We start from the raw sequence: 24,747 nt of genomic DNA, 5'->3' as shown, positions 1-24,747 counted from the left end.
TGCCACAAGTACTCCTTTTCTTTTTGCGAATACAGACTAACACGGCTGTTCCTCTGAAACCTGTCATAAATTTCACTGGCATAAGTGGTCATTGCACAGGGCAATGTCAGCAGGAGAGCTTTCTCCCGTCAGCATAGAGCAGCTACATGAGATATCTTAACAGCGGTGCAGCTGCATCAGTACAGCTGTATCGTTGTAAGCTCTCTAGTGTAAACATAGCCTAACACACTCCCTTTCATTAGAATGGGATTTGTTGGTGTTCAGCACTCCTAAAACTCAGGCCACCAAAGATGTGAATAATATTCCAGGAGGTTAACAATAAGCCTCTATACAATTTCTGAAGAGCCTCCAACAAGAATTCTGGCCTTTAGAATTTAGAAATTACAGGAGCGTTCTGGCAGAAAACTCCTGTTGCTGTTGAGGGTTTATAGGTAACCAATACCCTAAAATGCATCCAATGTTGGATTCAGAAGCAGTGCAAAACATTTATGACATGTGTGGTGTGTTCATGTTGGCCTGCTCCAGTCAAGAAATGGACTGTCATAGTGTCTACTAGCTGAAATTTTCAAGATAACTTTGAGGGTAACCCAATTACAGTACATTACGATATCCTTTTTGGATTTAGAGTTCAGACACCAGGCCAAACAAAGGTAGAGGTACTTTGGGCCATTACAGCCTTTTGGGAATCCAAGAGCAGTTACTGATCCAGTAATTCCGTAACATTTGCAGATCCCCTGAGATAAAGGGTATGCATCCTTCCTGTGTTCTTAGGAGTCATTATCAGACAAAATATGCATAGCCCTATTAATTCTTCAGGATGCCGTCTTCTACCCACCAGCTTTGGCCTTAATTGCGTTGTAGTTAACTTGCTTTTTACCCAAGACCCTAATTTGGCCAGGCACTGGAAAAGCAACATCCAACAGAATCTATTTGACAGGAAGACACAAAACTGAATATCCTCTGATGGTACTATAGCCCAAAATGTCATCGTCTTCTCCACAATGGAAGATTGGATCTGGATAGAACAGATTAATTCTTAATCGGCAACCGTCCTTTTTCCATACAAACTTATTTTAGAATTTGTCTACATGAAGAAATTTAGCAGCATGATTATACTGGTATAACTCTCCGCGTGCACTCTCTTATATCGGAATAAGAGGGCCTTTTTTAGTTTAGCTTATGTTGCTTCCAGAGTGATTGGATCACAATGCAAACTGCATATCATGGCTTTCAACAGTTTATAACTCAGCAATAGCTGAACAGATTGTCATAGGAACAGCAATAGGCTCCTCTCCTCTGCTAAATTTCAGGTACCTATGGTGTACCTTGGAAGTGTTAGTTCTTCAAAGGAAGAATGAAAAGAAATTATAATGGAAAGTATTAGGCAACCTTAATTTAGGTGTTACTGCTGCTCCCTAGTTAATATCCACAGAATAAATTTTAAATAGAATGTTTGTTTTTTTAAACTTTCCACAAGATATCAGAGCTTTGATTTTGTATTATTGTGCTGGGTACGAGTCCTAGTTATGGACCAAGACCTCATTGTGCTATGCACTGTACAAACACAGAACAAAAATACAGTCTCTACCCCAAAGAGTTTACAATCTAAATATAAGACAAAACAACAGATGGATACAGATAGATGCAGGAGTACAAGAAATCAATGAGACTACATTGGTGGTAGGCAGTGGTCACGATATACCAGAACCTAACCATCTCTTCCTAAACTCACTACTTTTTTTTCTCCTTATATATAGGGTGATAAGAATTTCCATAATGGAAAAGCATCAGTAGTTTGTGTGGTCTGGGAACCTGTCTCAAGCGGTGGTCAGTTCCAAATGCTTCAGATGAAGGGGTAGACCAAAATTAGACCATTGTACCAAATTGTGCAATACTATCCTATGGGGAATATTTCTTGTTGGCCACTGCTGCTGATCATCCTTGTAACATAAGGATTACAAGCACTTTTAATTTTTATTCTAGCTAAGATAACTGCTGATGTTTTTGTTACTATAAATATTTAATCATTTTTAAAACTTTAAGCTATTTGTGTTACAAAAATAGATTCTTGTGGCATTAAATATTTTTAGCATTATATTTGAGTATTGGCTCATAATGTTCTAATTTATTTGCACATGGTTAGATTTCTTATTACATATGGAAATTTTATAGTACAGAAATTTTGTGTGTATAATGTATAAATAACTTTGAGAGACAAGGTGGGTGAGGTAATATTACTTCACCCACCTTGTCTCTTTAATATCCTGGGACCAACACGGCTACAACTATATTCCATACAACATATAAATAACTTACCTTTTTGCAGTCGAGGCTTTCCCTTGTTACTTATAATTCTCTTTTGAGCCAATTCGTTGAAGAATGGGAGATGGGGGTTGACTTTGAGATGTCATAGGATTATGGCCATTATATGAAAATAAAGAACTACCATGCTTTCATTTTTCTGTGTCCATCTGGAACTTTCTCATCGTACCTATCCCTCACTGTGTGAGAGAGAGCGAGAAGATGCTTCATTAATAGAAAATGCTGTCTGAATGTTGCTAAATATGGGATAGGAATATTAGTCAAGTTGCCACAACTCAATATTAGAGCCTGAATATCAGGCTTTCTTGAACCCTGCTGTATATTTTTAGCAATAACCAGTACAGTTACTATAATTGAGAGTCTGTCAGCATTTCCACTATAAACCTTGCTTTTGGGGGTTATAACTCGGCAGTTACAAATTTCATTGGGCACAATCTTGGCACGCAGGCTTGAATCCACAATGCAAATTTTTATTTTTGCAAGACTCTTTAGTCTCTTGTTCTTTCTGGGTTTCTGATACTCTATATATAGCTCTAGAGATGCTTAATCAGCTAAATTATAACTTTTTAACAAGCAGTTGGCACTTAAAATAGATTTGAATTTTTTTCTTTTCAAAATAAGAATTAACCACATTTTAAAGTTTTTATAAAAAATATGTGGTCTATGTATAGTACCTTTTTTGTGTGCATAGTATCAATATTGTGCCAGATTCCTATCACTTGAATCGGAGTTTCCATACAAAGGCTTGCATAGTAATGATTCCTTGCATTGCTAACATCTGGTAGTATTTTGCATTGCAACCATGCTACATATTGGCGTGCTATTCCATTTGCAATCTCTAGCCTTGATTTTTTTTGTACATTTTGTACGTAGGAATAAAACCACACACCAGGAAAAGGCTCCAACCAGTAGAAGATGCATCAGCATATATGCCTAATGACTAAAATTGCCTTTAGCACATCACCCCAGTGCTCCATGGTATGCACTGGCTCACCATTGAATACAGACCAATTCAAAGTCTCAATCCTGATATTCAGAGTCCTTCATAGAATTGGCCTTAGCTACTAAAGAGATTCCCTCTCCTTCTACAACCACGACCTCCATAAGTCATAACACAGGAGACAGAATTTACTGCATGTGGACTATTGAATTCTCTTCTGCAGGAGATTGTTACTTTTATTTTTAAATATTTGGTGGGCACTCAGATATTACAATTAAAGGAGCCATATAAGTACTTAGGTAGAAATGCTTAAAGTTGAAGGAAGTGGTAGGAAACAAGTGATTTGAATGGACTGAAGTGGATAATTCAATATAGAAAGAAGAAAAGGAGTACTTGTGGCACCTTAGAGACTAACAAATTTATTTGAGCATAAGCTTTCGTGAGCTACAGCTCACTTAAAGGATTTCAGATCATCACAAACTGTAGAAAATTGGTTTCTTTGAATTCTTCATGTCAAATATCATGGACTGGAAGTTGGCCTATTGAAAGGGAAGAGCAGAACTCTGACTAAATGGATTCTGCATTTGAGACATTTTCAAGTCATTGTCATCACGAAATATAGCCATGATGATGATTAAAGTCACTGTACAGGGCCTCCAGTAGCTCTTCAACATCAGCTTAGTTCAGGGATGCTCTACTCATCTTTTGTGTATATATATGATTTTACTTCTTTCTCACATGCTCCTAATTCTTTATCTGACTTTTTCTTTTTAATCACACTTTAATTGAACACACTTTGGGTGCAGAAATCTTCCTTGTTTCAGTATCAGGTCATACTCTGATCGCTGCTGAAATCACTACTTCACAGTTTGTTCAATATTCATGGAAGTTTAACCAAACTTTTATTTAAAAATCTTTTAAAATAGATTTATTTTTGCAAATTTATCAAGCCCACCCTATATTTTGGAAGACATCTAATGCTTCTATATGGGGAGCTATAATTTCTTTCCCTTTTAGTAAAAAGAAATCTTTATCACAGGAATTTCTTATGTTAGGATGAGATATTATGGATCTTGATGTCCAAATTTTGACATACAAATATGCTTCTGGTGATATAACGATTTGAAGCTGCTGTAGTAGCTTTAATTTCTCTCATAACATAAAAAGTTGCAAATGCACGCTTTAGTTTCTCAAAATCCATGCTTTTATTCACATATAAGCAAAGCAGGGAGGATGATCGCATACCTAATCAACTCTTCAAATCTCCTGAAGGGGATTGATTACAAGATCTATCAAACAACCTGGAAGCTCTGAAATAATGAAATCTGAGATGATCTCTTGCATTTGCACCTTTTTAAAAAGAATCTCTCTTTCTGTGACAATCGGCTTTCTCCATAATTTAATTCATTTTTTAAAAATGATGTCCAATTACCTTTTCTTTCTATTGAACAAACTGGATTTTTTGAGTGAAGGGTGACTTTGTTAGTGTAAACATAACCTAACACACGAAGTTCAGAAGGTTTTGGAGATAAGTATTATAAATGACTTCAGAATATGTTAATTAAACCCTTGTGGAAGATTTTTTTTTTTTTTAAACAAAGGGGGGGGTCTTCTCATGTTCTTCTAATTACCTCAGTTTCTCTTATTCTTAAAAAAGACTTAAACCCTGAGAAAGGTGTCTTGTGTCAAACAATCTTCTTACATAACTTGGATTTAAAATGTTTTGCAAAAACTTGGGCTTGTAGGCTGGAGGAAGTTCTGTCATACCTATTGATCAGACAAGTTTTATTAAAATCGGAATTCAGTTTGTGATATTTGTGGAGTAATGTGTGCAGTTTGGACCATGGGGGAAATTGATATTAAAACAATATTTTCCTCAGTGCAGATTAGACATTTGATAGGGCCAGTCTTTTGAGATTTGACTTTATCCCTATGATAATGCTAATGGTATGTCTTCCTCAAAAGTCAGACCTGTTTATTTTGCTAAATTTATTAATTGTTTGTTTTTCCTGGTTTTTTTAATATAATCAGTTTTATTTTTCAGTAATCTCCACCAATCCAGATGTCCTGGTAGCATTAGGAAAGGAAGAGGTAAGTGTCTTACTACCAAGTAATGAACTATCTTCTTACAAGTGGGTGGTTGTTTTGGTTTTTTGGGGGGTGTGGGGGTAGGTTTAGGAGTTTCTTTTCATATGATTGGCTAGCCATAAGAAATTTGTGTGTGCTTATTTGAGCACTATTAATTTTTTAATTTGCTTTTTCCTGAACTTTGTTGTAAGTACTGAATATTTTTAGTTGTAGTGAAAATGATCTTTTTAATAGAACTTACTATACGGTGTCTCTTATGTTTAAGATATGATTTTTTTAAAATAATGTACTGTGCAGAAGAGGCAGTAGTCTTAGTTCTAGAGTTTTGTAGGAATAATATATGCAAATACCTATTTGAGTTCTTCCAGACTGGGGGAGAAAGGACAAATAAAGAATGTAGTGGTAGCATTTCAATATATTGGTTGGACATTGGTATGTAACTTTAGCTGGGAATATTCTTGTGGCTATAACGTTGAAATGAATAGTTATACTTTGGCTAACACATAAAGATACATTTAGATTATATGGGTTTTGTTTAAAAATAACTTTTGCTTCACCTACCTTTTTGGTTTGGCTACCTCCCAGAAACTTTCCTCTGCCTTGTGTCAGTCAGGCCAGGGAACCAAACTGCCAATACAAGTGCTCTTTTAACAAAAAGATTGGCTATGTCTTTTCCTTTGAGTGAATATCCTCTCCACTACATGTTTGGTTTGACATTCCGTTTTGTGGTTAGCTTAGCTGAGGGATACAACATTTCTCATAAATCCTGTGTATATAAAACCCTTCTGCTCCTGGGGAATATTTTCTGTATTTCATTTGTACTTGTTGTGAGCGAAACTTAAATTTTATTTTATAATTACATAATACAGGGTCTGTGATTGGGTGTATAGACCCCACACTGATGAGGAAGGTGCCAGACAGGACATGGGGGCAGGCCTAGATGGAAGGCCTTTAAAAGGGAGGCAGCTGCAGTCAGCTGAGGTGAAGGAGCAGGATTGCTAAACAGGAGACTGCTGGGATCACTCCTGGAGCCACAGGAGGAACTCCCATCTAGGAGATCTTCACCCTGTCCCTGCGGGGAGTGAAGTCCCGCAAAGGGTATGGACCTATGTAAGAAGGAAGGAACTAGGGCCTGTGACAGAACCTCCCAGTGCAAGTAACTGGGTGCGATCAGGTTGTCCCACCATCTGGGAGACAAACCTCAGGGAACTCCTATTCAGGGACACAAAGGCATCTAAAGATAGTATATAGCGGAGAGCCCCAAACTTATTAAGGGAGCCACATCGGTCTCAAAAGGACAGAGCATCTCAGGGTTAGTCTTCAGCAAGCCGTGCATCAACTAAGGACCCAGTCCACTGAGGTGTTGGGTACTCCCCCCTCCTGTGTGGAGTGGAGGGCATGGAGACTCTGATAGAGTCAAGCTCTAAATTTCTTTACTGAAGAATAGTCTGAAGTGAACCAGACTGCAGTGTCTTATTACTTGTACCATTTCCCTATCCAAGATATGAATACCTCATTCATCATCAATTTGGTTAGTAAGAGTAATCACCCTTTCTTAGAGATGTTCTCACTTTGGAGTGCCATAATTGTTGCTCTGCCAACTATTAGTTTTTCAGTGTACTATTATGTGAGATGTGGATTGTTACTGATTTGTCTGTCAAGATAATTTTGGTTCCCTTCACTGTGGTATCTGAGTGATACCACAACAGCACTATCAAGTTTTGTTTTACATAGCACTAATAGAATTGCATTTCTCCATAATATACACTTCAATTTCCCATTTTGTAGTTGCAGAAAGTAGACCATGATCTTGAAATGGTGCTGTCTACTGTTCAGTCAAAGAATAAAAAGCTGAAGGAAGACATGAAAAGGTATAAAGCGAATCGAGTTTGTGAATGCCATACAATTTTGATAGCAAATCAAGTGAGAATCATTGTTTTGGTAGGTCTGAATTATCCATTATTCCCTATCTCATTTTTTTCCACTTTCATGTTTAAAGAGAACAGCAGTGGCTGGATGAGCAGCAGCAATTGGTAGATGCTCTTGACGTAACACATGAAGAAATGAAAAATCAAGTGGTACAATTTTCTGAAAAAAGGTATTTATAGTGCTTTTTTCCAGCAAAAAAAAAGTTAAAGGATTGAATATTAGTATTACAATTAAAATAGATTTTAAAAATCGAATGTTACTGTTTGATATCTTTGGTAAAGATCAAATAATAAATCAAGTAATAAAATACATTTGAAATCTAGGTTGCACATGTGCTACAGGCTGCACTTGGACTTTGTGCTATTTGGGTTATTGATGCCGTTATTGTAGCAACAGTACCTTTTTATCGAATTACATGTCACATCGGCTAAACTTTATTTTTACATTGGGTTTTTAGAGCTTTGCAAGAACTGAAAAGTAAAATGCTGAAAATAAGGGCATATAAGGAAGAGCTCCTGAGTGCTCTGGGGGAGTTCCTAGAAGAACACTTTCCTCTCCCAGAAGAAGATGAAAGTGCTAAAAAGAAGAAAAAAGTAAGATTTCTTTAAAATTTTCAAATTTGAAAGGTTTTTATTATTTTTTCTTTAATTAGGTTTTATATAATTTTAAAGTCACAAGGCTGGAAAGGTGGAAACCGTATTTAAGTCATACATGTAGTGTTGATGGCGAGATCTCATCTGGTGAGATCTCGTCTGGAATACTGTGTGCAATTCTGGTCTCCCACATTTAAGAAAGATTAATTAAAACTGGAACATGTGCAGAGAAAGGCTACGAGGGTGATCAGAGGAATGGAAAACCTACCTTATGAAAGGAGACTCAAAGAGCTTGGCTTGTTTAGCCTAACCAAATGAAGGCCTAGGGGGAGATATGATTGCTCTCTCTAAATACATCAGAGGGATAAATACCAGAGAGGGAGAGGAGGTATTTAAGTGCCAATGTTGACACAAGAGCAGATGGATATAAACTGGCCATCAACAAATTTAGGCTTAAAATTAGATGAAGATTTCTAACCATCAGAGGAGTGAAGTTCTGGAACAACCTTCGAAGGGGAGCAATGTGGGCAAAAAACCTAAGTGGCTTCAAGAATGAGCTTGATAAGTTTGTGGAGTGGATGGTATGATGAGACTGCCTGCAATGGTTACAGCTGATCTGTGACCACTGGTAGCAAATATCCTCAATGGCTGTTGATGGGATACTGGATGAGGAGAGCTCTGAGTTACTATAGAGAATTCTTTCCCAGTTATCTGGCTGTTGGGTCATGCTGAAATGCTCAGGGTCCAACTAACCGCCATATTTGGGGTTGTGAAGGAATTTTCTCCTTGGTCAGATTGGCAGAGACCCTGGCAGATTTTTGGCTTCCTCTGCAGCACGGGTCACTTGCAGGTTTAAACTAGTGTAAATGGTGGATTCTCTGTAACTTGAAGTCTTTAAACCATGATTTGAGGACTTCAGTAACTCGGCCAGAGGTTATGAGTCTATTACAGGAGTGGGTGGGTGAGGTTCTGTGGCTTACAATGTGCAGGAGGTCAGACTAGATGATCATGATGGTCACTTCTGACCTTAATGTCCAGGTCACTTCCTACAACTGTTCTTGTTATCTAAGTCGGGGTGGGCAAACTTTTTGGCCCGAGAGCCACATCAGGGTTGCAAAACTGTATGGAGGGCCAGGTAGGGAAGGCTGTGTCTCTTCAAACCCCCACCCCACTCCTTGTCCCCTGACCCAACCCTAATGCCCCCCACCCGGGACTCCGCCCCCTGACAGGCTCCCCGGGACTCCCACGCCTATCAAACCACTCCCTGTCTCCTGACCGCTCCCCCCCCAAACCTTCGCTCCATCCAACCCCCCTCTGCTCCCCATCCCCTGACCGTGTCCCCCCACCCAGAACCTCCGTCCCATCCAACTGCTCCCTGTCCCCCAGGACCTCCTGCCCCTTATTCAACCCCCCTGTTCCCTGCCCCCTTACCATGCCACTCAGAGCGGCAGGACTGGCTTATTGGAAAGCCTGGGAGGTGAGCAGGCGCAAGCCGCACTGCCCGCATGGCTGCAGGGAAGGGGAGACAGCAGAGGAGGGGCCGGGGGCTAGCCTCCCAAGCCGGGAGCTCAAGGGCCAGGCAGGATGGTCCTGCATGCCGGATGTGGCCCACAGGCCATAGTGTGCCCACCTCTGATCTAAGTGATACCTTTCAAAGTTTGGTTATATCATAGAGGGCTGGTATGGGGGCTTAGTGAAACAAGTTCTTAATTAGTCTACCCTGCTCCCATCTGGATATTTTAATATTTTTCTTCAAAGGCAAATTTTAATTGTGCAGCAATATTGTTGGCACAAAAGTAAGTGTTACAGAGAATAGTTTAGAATATGAACCCTCAACTTCCTACTCAGGGAAACTGAGCCAACAGTCATCTTTAAACTTTAGGGAAAATAGGCAGTCAAGGAGAATTTTAAATAATAAAATCAAAGTCCATAGTAAAATCAAATACTTTACTATTACTGTTTAAAAGAATAGCTACAAAAACTGGGAGGGAAAAAAGGTTATCATTTGGGCTCTTGAGGACACTTGGGCCTTGTCTGTTCAGCATCGGGTTCCCAGAACCAGTTTCGGGAATTGTTGAACTGCTAGTGAAAAAGAGACACAGCTGCTTTCAGCCATGTTATTGCTGTAACCTTAATTTAATAGTAATTCAAATACTTTGTACTTGTCTGCATTAGTAGTTAAACCATTTTCCACATTGGTTCAGAGGGATCCATTATTGACAACCATTGTCAGCAACTGGGGCCTATGAAACGAACCAATCTGTCAAACCCTTAAGCATATGCTTAACTTTTTAAGCATGACTAATCCCATTGATTTCAGAGAGATCTCTTGCATGCCTAATGCAGAGCTGCCAGCTCTCCCTAATTTTTAATAATTCTCCCAATTTTTAATGTGATTACAAAATTATCAAATCAGATGTAAATCTACGAATTTTGCAAATATATCGAAAAATTAGGAAGATTATGTATGTGTTGCGTGTCATTCACCATTTGGGTCTGATGAACACAGTGCTGCATCTGCAGGGGTGTTCTTCTCCACTGCCAGCACCCCTGTGCAGTCATGTGCCACCATTTTGTCAGTCAGGCTGGGAGAGGCTTGCAGGGTAGCTCCTCAGTTGCATGGGTGAGCTCTCCTGGCAGGAGGAAACCATCCCAAACCAGTGTGTCTGCCAGGAGCCCAAAAAGTGGCTGCTGTGTAACCAACCGCCGCAGGGAGCACAGAGCTCAGCTGAGAGCACAAGCAGCATGTGGCAGGGATGACATGCTGGCATCCCTGCAACTTCTCCCTCAGCTTGACTGCCAGTACCTGGGGCTGGATGGGCACCTCTGGGTATGTGACATTGCAAGCAGTTGCCTGCAGCACCAGTAAGTAATCGTCGCCTGTCCAGCACTGCCTATACCTGGTATTGATGCCTTGTCTCCCTGAGCCAGCTGACACTGGGCAGCTACTCTCCTTTTATCCCCAACGCCACCAAACAGCCCCCTTCATTCCTATCTCTCTTATTCCCCCAACTCCACCCTAACAAGTCCCTTTCCCAGTTTTCTGAAACCCACCTAATCCTTCTTTCAGCCCAGCCAGCTACTCCACTTTAGCATCCAGTGTCTCTCCGTCCCCTGGGGGCAGGATGACTCCCTCACAGCATACCATGAGAGAAATTTCTGAGGGCATTCCTGCCCCATGGCACATGCACAGACTGCAGAGTGAGGGTCATTCGGATAGGAGGCAAGCTGTGGACATTTTGAATGGGTTGGCACACTGCAACCAAGCAAGCCACAGGCTGCGTATTGCATTCTAACTGCTCTGTGTGCCCTTGCTCTTGCACTCCAGGTACCTAGAGCACAGTAACAAAGTCCAGCAGAGTGTATGGGGGCAGCTGGAGTGCAACACACGTCCTGTGGCTTGTGCAGTGAATCCAGCACCCCAAGCCCCACTGACAAAATGAGCCAAATATGGCAAAATAAAACATGGAATGGTTTCAGAAATGCTTGCAAAGGAGCGAGGATATAGCTAATATTGTGGTCAGACCTGACCATGGCTGTTGATGTTACTAAAAGTTACTTCAGCTTGTACCACTGTTATTACTCTAACATGCACAGAAGTGCACCTAAAATGCACTACAAGCTTTCGTGGTCCTACCTGAGACACCCTATCTGTATTTGGCTTTGCAAATTTGGCACTTGAGACCGCTTCAAGCAACCTCCTTAATTTTTTTTCATAAACATCCATAAAAGTCTAAGTCAGAGGTGGGCAAACTTTTTGGCCCGAGGGCCACATCTGGATATGGAAATTGTATGGTGGGCAATGAATGCTCACAAAATTAGGGGTTAGGGTGTGGGCTCTGATTTGGGGCCAGAAATGAGGAGTTCAGGGTGTGGGAGGGTGCTCCCGGCTGAGACAGAGGGATTTGGAGGGTGGGAGGGGAGTCAGGGCTGGGGCAGGGTGTTGGGGCATGGGAGGGATCAGGGATGCAGGCTCCAGGCAGCGCTTATCTCAAGCAGCTCCCAGAAGCAGCAGCATCTCCCCCCTCCAGTTCCTGCACATCCAAGCGGCTCTGTGTGCTGCCCTGTCTGCAGGCGCCATCTCTGCAGCTCCCATTGACCACGGTTCCTGGCCAATGGGAGCTGCGGGGGCAGCGTGCGGAGCCCCCTGGCTGCCCCTATACATAGGAGCCAGAGGAGGGACATGCCCGCTGCTTCCGGGAGCCTCCCAGAGTGGGGCAAGACTTGACCCCGCTCCCTGGCTGGAGCGCTGAAGTGGGGCAACCCCGGACCCTGCTCCCCGGGAGGCGCTCGAGGGCCAGATTAAAACGTCTGGAAGGCTGAATGCAGCCCCCGAGCTATAGTTTTCCCACCCCTGGTCTAAGTGCAAGGTTAGCATCTCTGCTAATGTTGAAGCATGTGATTCAAGATTGGGGTCTTCGTATGGGCAGGGCATGAGAATTAAATTGAAAATGCAGGATAAGTCTCCAGGCTTAAAAGAAAGATGCACCCTTTTTGTCACACACAGCAGTCTGAAAGTTTATGTTACAAGAAATATTTTATATGTAAATTGTACTTGTTGGAAGGAAAATGTATTCTTTTTTCCATGTGGTGATAGCCATCTTGCTTAAAAGTGATGGAATTTATGATGCCGATTAAATTTGTCACACCACAGAATGGGAACCTAATTTAAGAAACTGTAAACATTTAACACCATTGGTTTACCAAAAATAAAGTCTCATCTGTTGGGTTTTTTTTAATTTTGCAAGTATAAAAACTTCTTTAAAAGTAATGTTTGAGCTAACATCCTTAGGACTCAAAAATAGCAAACTAATAATTTCTCTTTGTATAATTGTTTAAAATATCTCCCATGCTGATACTCCATATGCCAATTCTATCCTTAATGGCAAATGTTGAATCCAGTGCCCAGCCCAAATAGCGAGATGCTGGGCAGGGGAGCGGGAAGAAAAAAATCACCGAAGGTTGTAGAGTGTCTTTAGAACCACTCCATGGATGCTACTGTAGCCCTTAGACTAATATAGTCTCCACGTCCCCTGCTCCCATAGTGCAAGGAGATCCCATGGAGGAGGGCTCTGTAGCACAATGGGAGGTGTGTGCACTCCTTTGTGGCCCTTTCCAAACATGGTCTCTGGTGCAGCTGAGCCTCAGAAGTGCTGCTGTCAGGGGACCCTCTACAGTTATGGAGGAAGGAGACAGGATTTGGCCCTATGTCAATTTTTATAAATTACCTAGTTCTTCCTCCACTCCAAAGTTGGGGTTTATAATAAATCCTGACCATCTTTTAACTTGTAAGACTCATGAACTAGCTCTATGTTACATATTATAACAGTTTCAAACCATAACATTAAACACTAAAAAAGGAAAACATTTAAAGAAAATCCTATGGCAAAACTGAATTTTGCTTCTTGAACATAGTAAATGTATTTGGTTAACCTCTAGAGGCTTAAACCAAAAAATACTAAATTGCAATATAAATTAAGAGCAAACATTAAGGCACTGTGGGCTGAACTCTTAAAACAAGATTACAATATTTTTGCAATAATCACATGTTTACATCTTTGTCCAGAACTTTAGAAAATTTATTTAAAGGCATTGATCTTGTGATTTTTCTTACCAATCTTAGACACAGAATGAGTACTTTATACTCCCATTCATGTTTAATAATAATATGTTTGAATTAATAAAATGTGAATCCCATTCTTGACTGATGTAATATTAAATATCTTATTTTCAACTTAGTTTAAGAGAAACATTGAATTTGTTTGGAGTTTACATTGAACTTGTTGCTGAATATACAAATAAAATATTTAACTTTTGTAATATGACGACTCAACATTTTTAAAGTAAAAAACATCAGTCTGTTCATTACTCTGAATTATTTGCAATGAGATTTTTCTTTGTTAATTAACATTTTTTTTTCTGCTTTTGTAGAGTCCAGCTGAAGAACCAACTGTACAACTGGTAACGTTACATGAAATTTTAGAGGTAAAATGGTTTTGTGTGTGATGTCATTTTTTTCCTTACAATGATCAAAACCAGCAATGGTCTATAAGCAAAATGAATGATAGTGTGTGAAAATACAATTAAAATAACTAAGATAATAGAAACTGTGTTCAAAAAAATCTTACTGGGTTCCTCTTTTAATCCCCGGAGCACCCTAAGTAACTGTCTGGTACTAAACTCTTTTAAAATGTAAGAATAATTTAGCAAACTGATCCTACAATTTGAATCGGAAAATTATAGGCTTTTAAACTTCTAATTTTAAGATACAAAGTCAAACTTAAGTCATTCTTAAATTCACTAATTTTTAAATCAGGTTTTATAACTCTTAACTTAATAGTTCACAGTAGAAAATAATATTAAAATGGTTTGGTTAAAAAACCTGAATTTAAAATGTTTAACTTTTATATTTTGTACTATTTGCATGTACACAGTTCTGAAATATAATGCAGCAACAAGTCAATAAATTTCTAATATATTCATATTGTTGGGTTATTTGATAGGTCTGTTTTTAAGTTTTTTGTGTTGTTGTTTTTTTTTAATTGACAAGGATGCTCAGATTATTGAATGGACACTCCTATTATAATTTGTAAAAACCCAAATAAATTATGAATTTGCAAGGCATAAATATGATAGAGCTAAAAAGGTTGTTTGGATGATGGCACCTTCTCTATCCTAAACTTAGTATTTGGGAATACAGGGCTTTTTTATAGGGGTCTGTGTGTGAGAGACCTCCATGAAGAACAGCAGTTGTTCTGAGGGAAGGCCTGCGGAATTATAACATTCTGGTGTTTAGATGCTAAAATCCAGGTCACTATGACATTGTTATGCTTTACTTGAAAGTGCAGACTGTGAGTTTTTGTACTTAATGTCATTAACTTCAACTTCATGTTACATGCCTCAAGTATCTCAGCGTGCCTTTTAATGCCAAATTAGGTAGGGCTTGAAAGCAAATCAGAAATTAAAGTTGCCAAATGAGTTATTAAGCCCTGTGGAAATATAATTTCAAAAAATTTATACCTTAAAATTACTCTTCATATTCCCTTCACTAATTTTAAACACCTGCAAAGTACTAAAACACCCAGGTGTCTGATTTCTGTTTGAAAGAATAAACTAGTTCCAGACATTCAGACTTCAGACTTGTTTTTAATTTTCATTAACTTAGCCTAAACTTCGAGTTTCACTGATCTTCGTTTTATGTTTTTGTTGAGCCATTTAGTGCTAGTTTCAGTGCCTGTTAAATTTCAGAACTGTTGTGTTAGAGAATAGTTTCTTAGAGACAAATGCAAAGCGAGGCACATTTTGCTTTTGTGATCACAATTTAGGGTTTATTGTTTGTGTAAATATAAGCTATTCCCATTCAGAATTTGGGACCAAATAATATATCCATTCCCATCCAGGTTTCCACAATTCATCCATGTTTACTTTATCTTTTAAAATTATCAATGTATTGCTTTTCATTTATGTGGCCACTATATAAAGCTGCTTCTTTGAGTAGACGCAGCCCTGTATTTCACTTAGGTGTGTGCGAGCCCAGTGCACCAGAGAGGGAGAAACTTGCCTACCAGTATCCATAGAGATGTGGTGCTCACACCTCGTGGCCATAGCACCTCTCCTGACTTCACGAGGCGGCGCTGCCCCAATCGTCCCTTAGTCCCTTCTTATCATCCATGACTGGAGTCAGAGCTCTGTGTGGTCTTAACCTCACAACCTCTCAATATGTTAGTTATGTTGTGTTAGTTGTGTTAATTTGTTTTCCTTGGTGATGCTCTTACTGGAGTTTAAACATTGTCCTTTGTGAGGAGGAGTGAGCCCCACATGCGGTGTTTTTGCTCTGCCTCAGCAAGGCCCATTTTAAAGAGGATTGTGTGATCTGCAGATCATTCCAGAAATGGACTCAAGTGGCTCGGGACCTTCTTCGGAAACAGCAACTGCAGGAACAGGCCATGCGACCTGCTTCGGTACTGCAGCCCTCATCAAGTCGGAGATCGCCCTTGGGTTCCAAGAGTGTTGCCGTTTCACGTTCTGGAGCAGGTACCTCACCAAAGAAACAGAGGAGCTGTTCCCTGTCTACTCTGCCAAGGAGAAGGTTGCATAAGACCAATCAAAACCACTCCAAGTCTCAGGGTGATTCTTCCACCTTCTCCAGGAAAAGCAGGAACTGGCACAAAGTTGGTTCCAGTATGTAAGATGGCACGGATACCTCTAACTCTTCCCTGGTACTGAGTAGGAATGTTAGAAAACCTTTACTGTTGACTCTTGTTCTGGCCACCAAGCACCCGTTGAGTCTGATACCGATGAGGGAGATACTAGCACTGACTGTTTCTACATCAGCAGCGTACCAGGTAGCAACAGATCTCGTCTGCCTTTAGGTTCCAACCTTTCCTTTCGCCCAGGAGTTTGCCATGTCTGCATTATCTATAGCCCCATCGATTGAACAAGCTGCTGAACCCTTGGGTCTGTCAGCACTGCACCTCAGTGTTCCCTTTCCACAGGTTATGGAAGCAGGTCCTATGCCAGGATTGGTACAGGGGATCTTGGTACCAGGAATCGCCTCAGCACCACAGCAGTCGGCACCATGATTGCTTCCATGGCAGCTTTCACCGCTCAATGTTGGTACTGTCAGACACTCCAGTATCACTGATGACGGATTGAAACCATTTCTGGCACCAGTGTGCTCAGTACCAACGGTACCGCTTCCATTGGCAGCGCCACTTCCTGGCTCGTTCTGGGTGATGGACGAGTCAGATCAGTTACTCGCTCCCTGCCATCTGCCCCTTGGAGAGTCACCATACTTATCAATTATGGGCTTCTTGAACTGGCTAAGGCACTGCGGAGCATGCCAGCTTTAATATTGCCTGGGGCTAAGTACATAGAAAAGCTCCATTTCATTCCTGTATGGGAATTTGAGGTGTTTCATTCTCATCTGGTCCCAAATTCCCTAGTTGCAACTGCAGTGAACCACAGCGGCAGACAGGGCAGGTTTATGTAGATAACAAGGATAGGGACTCTAAATAATTGGCCCTCATAGACAGGAAGATTTACACCTTTTCTTCTTTAGAGATGCAAATTGCTGACCAGCAAGCCTTGCTGTCCAAGAACGATTTTTGTCAACTGGACAGCTATGTCAAAGTACACAGACGAGCTGCACAAGGTCTTGCGTGAGGAATTTCTGGCATTTGTGGCTGAGGGCTGCTGGACGTCTTAACTAGACCTCACGGACACCTCAGCCAGGGTGACAGCCTCTGCAGTCACCAAGAGGAGGGCTTCCTGGCTGCAGAGTTCGGGCATTGCCCCTGATGTCCAGCAAGCCCCTGAATATTTGCTCTTTGATCGCCAAATGCTGTTCTCTGACAAAACTGACAAGATGCTGCAGTCCTTCAGTCCTGGGGGGGTGTAGATGCCGGAAGTGTAACGGCACCAATATGGTATTCAACAGCAGCAGCAGTATCGTCTACAGCATACATTTGGCCAGCCTGTTCCTCCTCCTTGGCAATGGGACTACCCCAGAAAGAGGGATAGATCACACAGCAGAAAGCAGTTGGGCTCTGGATTCATCCAGTCCACATGCCCTCCCAGTACCCATTTTCATTCCTTGTTCCAGAGCACTGTTTCAGCGGTTGCTTCCCCCCACTCATCCTCCCCAGTTTGGGGACAGGCTGGCCTGCTTTCCTAAGCACCATCAGATCAGGTTATGCCATCCAGTTCCTCTCCACACCTCCACTTCAGGGACTTCTCTCATGAGATACTGCTCCTCAAACAGGTCTGCTCTCTGCTGGTTTTGGGAGCAGTGGAGGAGGTTCTGCGGAAACATCAGGTCATGGCTTCTACTCCCAGTACTTCCTGATACCCAAAACCAAGGCAGGTGTAAGACCCACCCTTGACCTTCATGACCTCAACAAATATATCAGGTACATGAGTTCCGAATGGCCACTCTATTGACCATTCTCCCTACATTGTCTCAGAATGACTGGTTTGCTTCTTTGGACCTTCAGGATGCCTACTTCCATGTGCGGATTTTGCCGAACTACAGAAAGTTCTTTCTGTTTTTCATGGTGGAATGCCACTTTCAGTATGCAGTGCTTCCATTAGGCCTCTCTTCTCCTTCCCCCTTAGGACTTTACCAAATGCATGGCTGTAGTTACGGTGTATCCCAAGAGGAAGGGATGACTGGTTATGAGGGACAGATCCAGAGAGGAAGTTCATGCTCACGTCAGCACCACACTAAGCTTGCTCAACCGTCTGGGTCTTATCCTCAACATAGGGAAGTTAATCATGTCTCTCACTCAAAAAATTAAGTTCACTTCGGCTCTGCTAGATTCCATGACATTGAAAGTGTTTCTGCTGACCTACTTTTTTCAGACAGTTCGCCATCTTTGCATCAGTCTGCAGTCTCAGGCTTCCACGACAGTTTGGACATGTCTGAGGGTCTTGGGTCATTTGTCCGCTTCCACACAGGTGATTCAGTTTGAAAACTTGCGCTTTCGCCCCCTTCAAATGTGGCTCCAGGCGGTCTACCCATCCTACTCTTCATCATCCAGACCAACTGGTTCATCTTCCTCCACTTCCTCAACTTCTTCCTTGCAGTGGTGGATGCATCCAGAGAACATTTGCCAAGGAATTCCCTTCGTCCAGCCCTCACCTGATGGGCTGGGGGGTTGCACCTGGGGTTACTAAAAGTACAGGGACTGTGGTTGGAGCAGGAGACATCACCCCGTATCAACATGTTGGAGCTTCGAGCCATTTACAAGGCAGGTCACACTTTCTGAGACTGTGTCAGAGACTCAGTGGTTCACATACTTACGACAATACCACCTTGATATATTATGTGAATGAACAAAAAGGGAGCACACTACAGCTTACTTTTCCTAGAGGCAATCAGGCTGTGGTAGTTCTACATTAAGGAGAACATTACTCCAATAGCCGTTCACTTACCTGAGGTTAAGAATCCTCTCACGGACCATCTCACAAGTATTTTTCTCTGAGTCATGAGTGGTCTGAACATAAGTGTCCTCTGGGTTATCTTCAGAGCCTGAGGCATCCCAATGATCAACCTGTTTGCTACAAGGGACAACAAGAAATGTTGTCCCTTTTGCTCTTGACGGGGCCTCGGTCCTGGTTCATTGTCCAACGCTTTCCTCCTCAGCTGGCAGTCGTCTCTTCTCTGTGCTTTTCCCTTGATGCTGATACCTCAGGTCATTCTCAAGTTTAAGGTGGATTGGCCCAAGCTTATTCTTGTTTCCCTGGTGTGGCCAAGACAGTGCTGGTTCTACTACCTCTTCTCAGTATCTGTTCAGCCTTCCATACTGCTTCCTCCCCATCCCGACTTGCTCAGTCAGAACCAAGGCTTCACCTTGCATCCTGAGCTCAGCTCCCTTCATCTCATGACATGGCTGCTGCATGGCTGAATGAGGAGGAAGTGTGATGTTCAGTGGCTGTCCAACTCCTCCTCCTTAACAGTAGAAAATCCTCCACCAGAATGGCCTATGTGGTGAAATGGAAGCAATTTTCAGTGTGGTCATTAGCTTGTGGAATCCAGCCAATGCTGGCCTCTATCCAGGACATTTTGGAGTATCTGCTGCACCTTTTAGTCATTGGGGCTTACATTTAGTTAATTGAAAGTGCATCTGGCAGTGATGTTGACATTTCATCCCCCTTTCAGGGAAGATCGGGCTTCACCAATACCATGATAGCAAGATACTTAAAAGGGCTTCATTTTCTACATCTCCCCCTCCCCCCCCTCCCAAACCAAGAACTGGTTCCTCTATGGGATCTTAACATGGTCCTAGCGGCCTTAATTGAACTTCTGTTCAAGCTCTTGACATATTGTCCATTCCTGCTTTTGTGTCAGAAAACTGCATTCCTGGTAGCAATAACATCTTCAAGGAGTGTGTGAGAGTTGCAGGCTCTGATGGAAGAAACTCCTTTTATATACAATTCTCCAAAGACAAAGTGGCTTTACAACTGCATCCAAATTTTTCGCCTGAAGGGTTTTTCAGTTTCATTTGAACCAGGTGGTATATTTACCTGCGTTCTTTCCTAAGCAGCATTCAACTCTGGAGGAGCAGTGTCTCCCTACCTTTAGATGTCAGGCTATGTCTAGCCTTTTATCTGTACAGGCCTAAACCAGTTTGTGCTTAACCTCGTTGGTTTGTGAAATGTGCAGATTTCATGAAGGGTCAAGCGGTCTCTTCACAGATGATCTCCAAATAGATAACATCATGCATTAAGACTGCATATGAAACAGCTTCAGCTACTCCCCCTCAATGGGTGTGAGCGCATTCTACAAGAGTGCAAGCAACGTTCATAGCATTCCTGAGTGACGTTTCCGTATTGGACATTTGCATGGCTGCTACATGGTTGTTGCTGCATACGTTTGCGAACCGTTACACCATAACCGCATCTTCCAGGGTTGAGTCAAGCTTTGATAGAACGGTCCTGCAGTCCTGGTTTAGGTAGACTCCGAGCCTTGTCTCCTGCTTGTGAGTCACCTAAATGGAATACACAGCTGCATTTACTCAAAGAAAAAGAAATGGTTACTGGCTGTAAATGTGGCTCTTCTAGATGTGTATTCCACGACCCACCCTCTGTCCCCTCTGCACCGGAGTCTTGATTCTGGGCATTCTGTGTGAAGGAACTGAGGGAGGGTTGAGGTGGTACCCCCAATGTAGCTGGAGGAGGGGTGGCAGCTACGAGGCATGAGTGCCACCTATTTCCAGGTACTGCTTTGCAAGTTTCTGCAGCTCCGGTGTCCTGGGCATGCACACGGCTAAGTGAAATACAGTCTGCATCCATGTCTGCATCACATCTCAAAGAACCACATTTACAGTAAGTAACTGTTTCTTACTGTATATATTTTCCACTATAGAGATACAATACCAATAGTGATGACTACTTAATTGGAATCACATAAATTACCATGGCAAAGAATAGGTATAAATTAAAAAAAAAAAATTAGTTATAACCCCAGTCCACTGTGGCAGCCATTCTTAGACACTCCTATAAGTGTTACATTATATTTAATCTTTGGATTTAACTTCATTTTGTATAGCAACTTTGCATACACTCCTGTTTACGTGTTCCATTACTCCCCCTGTAGGAACATGTAATCTGCCAGTTCCTGTTCCCTTAAATTCCCTGTGTAAACTTTTATCAGAAGTGCCTCAGTAAGTTTTCTTGTGCTGCTTCATACTCCAGGGATGTTGCATGTTTCTATGCACAGTGTAACATTCCTCCTTCAAATCTCTTCAGCAATGATTCCCACTCACGTAAAACTAAGAATTAGTTCTTTTTCTTAAGTTATTTTTAAAAATAACATGATGCTTATGGTACAAAAACAAGTATAAATAATTTAAATAAAAGCAGTAGAGAGAGAATGTGATGGTAAAGGTTATTTCAGAATATGGGTGTTGCTGAGAAGTCTCGCCAGCAACAGTTTATGAAAGATCATGAATTAATATTGTGAGAAATGAACAGAAGATATGGGGCAGGGAAGTACAGAGCAAACATTTTGGTAGATAGGCTGGAGCAAATCAATGGAGTGTTTTGAAAGAAGGAAGGCAATTCTGATCTGAATATAAAATGAATGAGTCACCAATGAGGGTATTTGGAGATGAAGATTATTATGTTTCTTTGTGTTGGGAAGAAGGCAGGCAGAAGCATTCTGAATATGCTAAAGTCTGGAGAGCTAGAACATGTAGAAGCCATAGAGAAGGGAGTTGCAGTAGCTAAGGTGAGTAGAGATGAAAGCATGGGTAGGATTTGGGCTGACATGGCTGTCAAGGCAGCGGTGTTCACAGACAATATTGTGAAGATGGCAGTAGGCAGATTTACAAATATATGGGCTCTAAGAACAGGAACAGAGACACCAGGCTGATGATCAGATTGCAGACAATGGAGTCAAATGCCAAGTCTAGGTCAAGGAGGGGAGAAAAAGATGAATTGTTTGAGGGTACTTATCTTGCCTCGGGAGAAGGAAGTTGATTAATATATTGATTCACTTGCTCAAGACAAGCAAGTGGAATAGATAGCGAGGAAACAAAGCATTAAAGATATGAAAAGATATGTATCTTGAGTAAAATTAGTAGTTAAGGTTAAAAGTAAATAGAAGATGACTGTAAAAGGGGAACTGACTGCCAAAAGTAGAACCTTTTGGGACTCGGAAAGCAGTTTCTTGGCTCATAGAGAATGGAAATTCCATTGTTTTAAGTCTGAAGAAAGGCGAGGGAGAAGGAGCCCTTGTTGGCAAAAGAGGTCATTTGGAGAGTTATATTGCAGTGAAATGAGAGCGAGGTCGTATCTGTTGGTGGGTATGAAAAACAGAAAATGTCTAAAATAAAGGTTTGCCTAACTTTCTCTCTCAACTTTGGAAGCCTGTTAAACAGACACTAAATCTTAAATTGCTACATTGTCTTTGTGTGCTTTTATTTTAAAAACTAAATAAATTGCAGTTACATTCCATTATCTTTTTGACTGAATGGCTTGCATAACTATATACATACCTAAAATCCAATATATGCTTTTGATTTATTGGGGGAAAATTAGAATATTGTTACATAAGGGAAGAGAATCAACTTAAATTTAATATTCAACAATTTCATACTTAAAAAAATCAATTAAACATTCTTTAATGAATAATTTGGAACAGGCTTTGTATCTTTTCGGTAAGCAATTCTTATGACATCAGTGTGCTCACCTTTCCTTGATTAACAATAGATAAAAATCAACCTGTTTTATGCATATTTTGAATCTCATTCTCTTGATCTTCCAGCGTCTTATAAACAGATTAATGAGTACACCACATGAACCATATTTGACAATCAGTGATTCCTTCTGGCCACCTTATGTTGAACTGCTGCTGCGGTATGGAATTGCACTGAGACATGCAGAGGATCCAAGCAGAATACGCTTAGAAGCCTTTCATCAGTAAAGGCACCTTTGTGACTATTTAAAAAAGAAGAAATGTGTTGAATCAGTACTCATACTTTAAAAATATAGAGGTGTGGGTGTATGTGTGTATTTTTTATATATATATAATTTGATATTTTATCATAACTCTGGGTGTTAATCTTTTCTGCTTGGACAGTATTTTTTGACAAACCATACCTGTTTTAAGTGCAGTTACTTATGAAGCTTGTGACATGACAAAACTTTCTTTTAACTTCAAATGATGATAGCCATTCATCCCATTAGTTGTTGACTTTATGATGTGTGTTACTGTACTGTGAAATTAGGTAGTGCTTGTTCAGATGGCTTAGATAAGACTCAAATTCAAGTTAAAGGACTATTGTATGTAGACAAAATAATTAAAGTAGTTTGTTTTTTGTTGATTAATTAAAAGAAATAATGCTTTGCATATGGCATGTTTGTTTTCTTATGCAACACTCCCTCAGGCTTTGTCTACACTAGCACTTTTGTTGGTCGGGTGTGTTAAAAAAACACCAAAAAAACACCCCTGACTGACAAAAGTGCCGGAGTGAACTACCATCACTTGTTAGCTGTGGTTTAATTATGGGAGAGCTCTGTTCTGTCGGCATAGAGGAGCTACACAGGAGATGTTACAGCAGTGCAGCGGCACAGTTATGCCACTGTAAGATCTGTAGTGTAGACAAAGCCGCTGTATGGCTCCAAACCTCTTACTTCCTTTTAACATTTATGCTACACTTCTGTACTAGGCTTGAACTATCTCAGTTCAGTTTGTAGATTTGAAGATTAGTAGTCTGAATGTTTTAAAAAATGGAGAAATAACTTTTCACATTTGTTGCATTCAGGATGCCTTATGACCAATGGCAGAAAACAGTGTTGGGTTTGAGATAAACATTCAAGAGAATCTATAGGTCGTCTTATGCTGAAAGAGTTGAAAATTGCCCATCATGCAACTGTGGGTGGGTGGGAGGGTTGTGTGTGCGGGTGGTGGTGGTGGGCTGAGATGTACAGGAGGTCAAACTTGATTAGAGGTCCACAAATTGTGGGGCGCAAAGAAATGTGAAGGGGTGTGTGGTGGGCCTGGGCCAGCCCACATGGGGGGGGCAGAGACGGAGCCCTGCCCCCAACTCTGCTCTGGCACTGCCCCCAGCTCCTGGCACCACACCTGACCCAGTCCCCAGCCTTGGCCCCAGGCTGGGAACAGGGCCCCAGCCAGGGGCCGAGGCTGGGGGAGGGATCAGAGGTTGCAGTGGGGGCTGGCAGCTGGGCCCGCGACTACATGCTTAGCCACTGCTACCCTAAATTTTAGACGCCAATTAAATTAGCCTACAATAGCACTTCTAATTTAACAAGAGGGTAACAAGGTTGTGGGCCGCCTTAAAGGAATTACCAGGGTGTTATCAGGGGACTTGTCTCCGATCTGCAGAGGGTTCCCCAGGGCAAGCTAGTCTTGCTAACCCCTGAAAGGATACGGATAGAGTCTTCCACTCAAGGGGTGACACACACACAAGCAGAAATTCTTCAACAACATAAGAATTATTTATTTAAAAGAAATAAAAAGAATTAGTAAGTTTAATAAAGGAAGAAAAGATGCATAGGATTTAATAAAACCCAATCAAATTACATTTAAGAATTGTACAATAAAGCAACCCAGCAAGATAAGAGACAGACTGCATAAAATATCTAACACATACCGAGAATACAGTAGTTCCAATGTAATAAGCATATAAAGATCCTGCATACACAAAGGCTTTAGTCTTAATGTTACAATCTAATACCATACTTAATACAATGCAGTATACGCAGGCTCTGTATGCACATCCAAGAAACCAGTATGTCACAGATTTGAAAAAAAATTTACTTAACACTAACCTTAACATTTAACACTAAACATTTAGCATTTAATATTTAACATCCTGTGAGCACTGGCCAAGAGGTCACAGGATGAGT

General features: G+C 41.2%; 1 protein-coding gene across 3 annotated transcripts in view; it reads left to right on the top strand.

Annotated features, from left to right (window-relative positions):
• Positions 1 to 23,227, top strand: part of CENPK (centromere protein K) — a 51,904-nt gene extending 28,677 nt beyond the window's left edge. For all 3 annotated transcript variants that reach the window (XM_048851907.2, XM_048851906.2, XM_048851908.2), the window contains exons 6-11: positions 5,307 to 5,353; positions 7,139 to 7,221; positions 7,350 to 7,448; positions 7,737 to 7,872; positions 13,804 to 13,857; positions 22,643 to 23,227. In XM_048851907.2, the coding sequence (XP_048707864.1) occupies positions 5,307 to 5,353; positions 7,139 to 7,221; positions 7,350 to 7,448; positions 7,737 to 7,872; positions 13,804 to 13,857; positions 22,643 to 22,801 (578 nt within the window). In that variant the 3' untranslated portion in view covers positions 22,802 to 23,227. The remainder of the gene's footprint in view (positions 1 to 5,306; positions 5,354 to 7,138; positions 7,222 to 7,349; positions 7,449 to 7,736; positions 7,873 to 13,803; positions 13,858 to 22,642) is intronic.
• Positions 23,228 to 24,747: the final 1,520 nt, after the last annotated feature.

Source organism: Caretta caretta, chromosome 5, assembly GCF_965140235.1.
Source record: "Caretta caretta isolate rCarCar2 chromosome 5, rCarCar1.hap1, whole genome shotgun sequence".
In the NCBI taxonomy this organism is placed as follows: Eukaryota; Metazoa; Chordata; order Testudines; family Cheloniidae; genus Caretta; species Caretta caretta.
Note: the sequence above shows the minus strand (reverse complement) of the source record. Positions and strands in the feature narration are given on the sequence as shown.